Source organism: Trachymyrmex cornetzi, unplaced genomic scaffold (genome assembly GCF_001594075.2).
Source record: "Trachymyrmex cornetzi isolate Tcor2-1 unplaced genomic scaffold, Tcor1.1 C3900688, whole genome shotgun sequence".
NCBI classification, from domain to species: Eukaryota; Metazoa; Arthropoda; class Insecta; order Hymenoptera; family Formicidae; genus Trachymyrmex; species Trachymyrmex cornetzi.
Window position 1 is genome coordinate 98 of NW_017295175.1, and position 1,326 is coordinate 1,423.

A 1,326-nucleotide genomic window follows, 5' to 3' on the forward strand; every position below is an offset into this window, starting at 1 on the left:
TAAAATTAATTTTTAGAGTAATAAAAATAATAATAGCAATATGAAAACATTCAAAATAATCAAAAGGTTGATTTTTGCACTATTTGTTTTAGAAAATATTAAGTTTGAAGAATTGTAAAATAATTATCCCTTTAATTAGTTTTTATGTTTTCACATTACTATTTCTATTACACTAAAAAGTAATTTTACAAAAGGAAAAGGGATGTATGAATATGTATGGACATATTTTATATATATTATAATTACACATGTTTATGAATATTTATACATGTTTGTGTATGTTCAAACATACTTATACATATTTATGCATGACAAATTTTTTACTGGACATATATTACGTAGTATATGTTTTAAGGTTTACTGTCTTTTATACAAACAAGTTGAGATACAATTAAATTTAAGAAATGCCGCGTATAACACGGTCAAATAAAAAGAAAAGAATTGCTGCTCTTTTATTTTTAATAATCGCTGAAGAGGAAACTCATCGAAACAATCCTCGTATATGGACACATCCATATCTTTTAAAGAGAAACAGGAGAGGCATGCATTATAATCTTTTTACAGAATTGCTTTTCGAAGATCCAGATAGGTTTAGACGGTACATAACTCAATTAGAAATTTATTTCTTTAATTTGTTTACGATATACTTGATATGCTAAATATTTATATTATAGATGTCTTCGGATGAATACCGCTTTATTTGAAAATCTTTTAGAAAAAGTAACTCCTATTATTACAAAACAGGATACACATTTGAGACAAAGGATTTCGCCTGCTGAGAGGTTGTCTCTCACCCTACGACATCTTGCAACAGGTAACTCGAAATTTTTTAGATTTAAAATGTGCATCAGTAATGAAAATATAAGTAATGTTTCAAAGAATGTTATTTTATTTTTAAGGGAAAGTCAAGAATCTCTTTGTCTCACATTTCGGATTGGTCAGAGTACCATTTCAGGTATCATTAAGGAAGTATGTACTGCAATTATTCATGTACTACGTGAAGACTATCTTAGAATACCATCGTGTGAGGATGAATGGAGAGTCGTGGCTGATGATTTTGGTTATCGTTGGAATTTTTATAATTGTGTTGGAGCCATGGATGGCAAACATTTTAAAATTGATCCACCATTACAGTCAGGATCATTATATTATAATTATAAAGACAGTTGTTCTGTTGTATTACCAGCTGTTGTGGATGCACAACTTAGGTTTATATATGTAGATGTTGGTACAAATGGCAGAATAAGTGATACAGGCATATGGAACAAATGAGCCCCTTAATTGATAAGTGGCATAAGTCCAAAATTAGGAAAAATGAGTTTGTTA

At 29.0% G+C, this 1,326-nt stretch overlaps 1 protein-coding gene across 1 annotated transcript; it reads left to right on the forward strand.

Annotated features, from left to right (window-relative positions):
• Positions 1-322: 322 nt before the first annotated feature.
• On the forward strand, positions 323-1,255 carry LOC108757374 (uncharacterized; the record flags this gene model as incomplete). Its single annotated transcript, XM_018512206.1, has 3 exons — positions 323-598; positions 675-814; positions 956-1,255. Coding segments are annotated over exons 1-3 (634 nt in total), but the record flags the coding sequence as incomplete, so codon positions are not given.
• Positions 1,256-1,326: the final 71 nt, after the last annotated feature.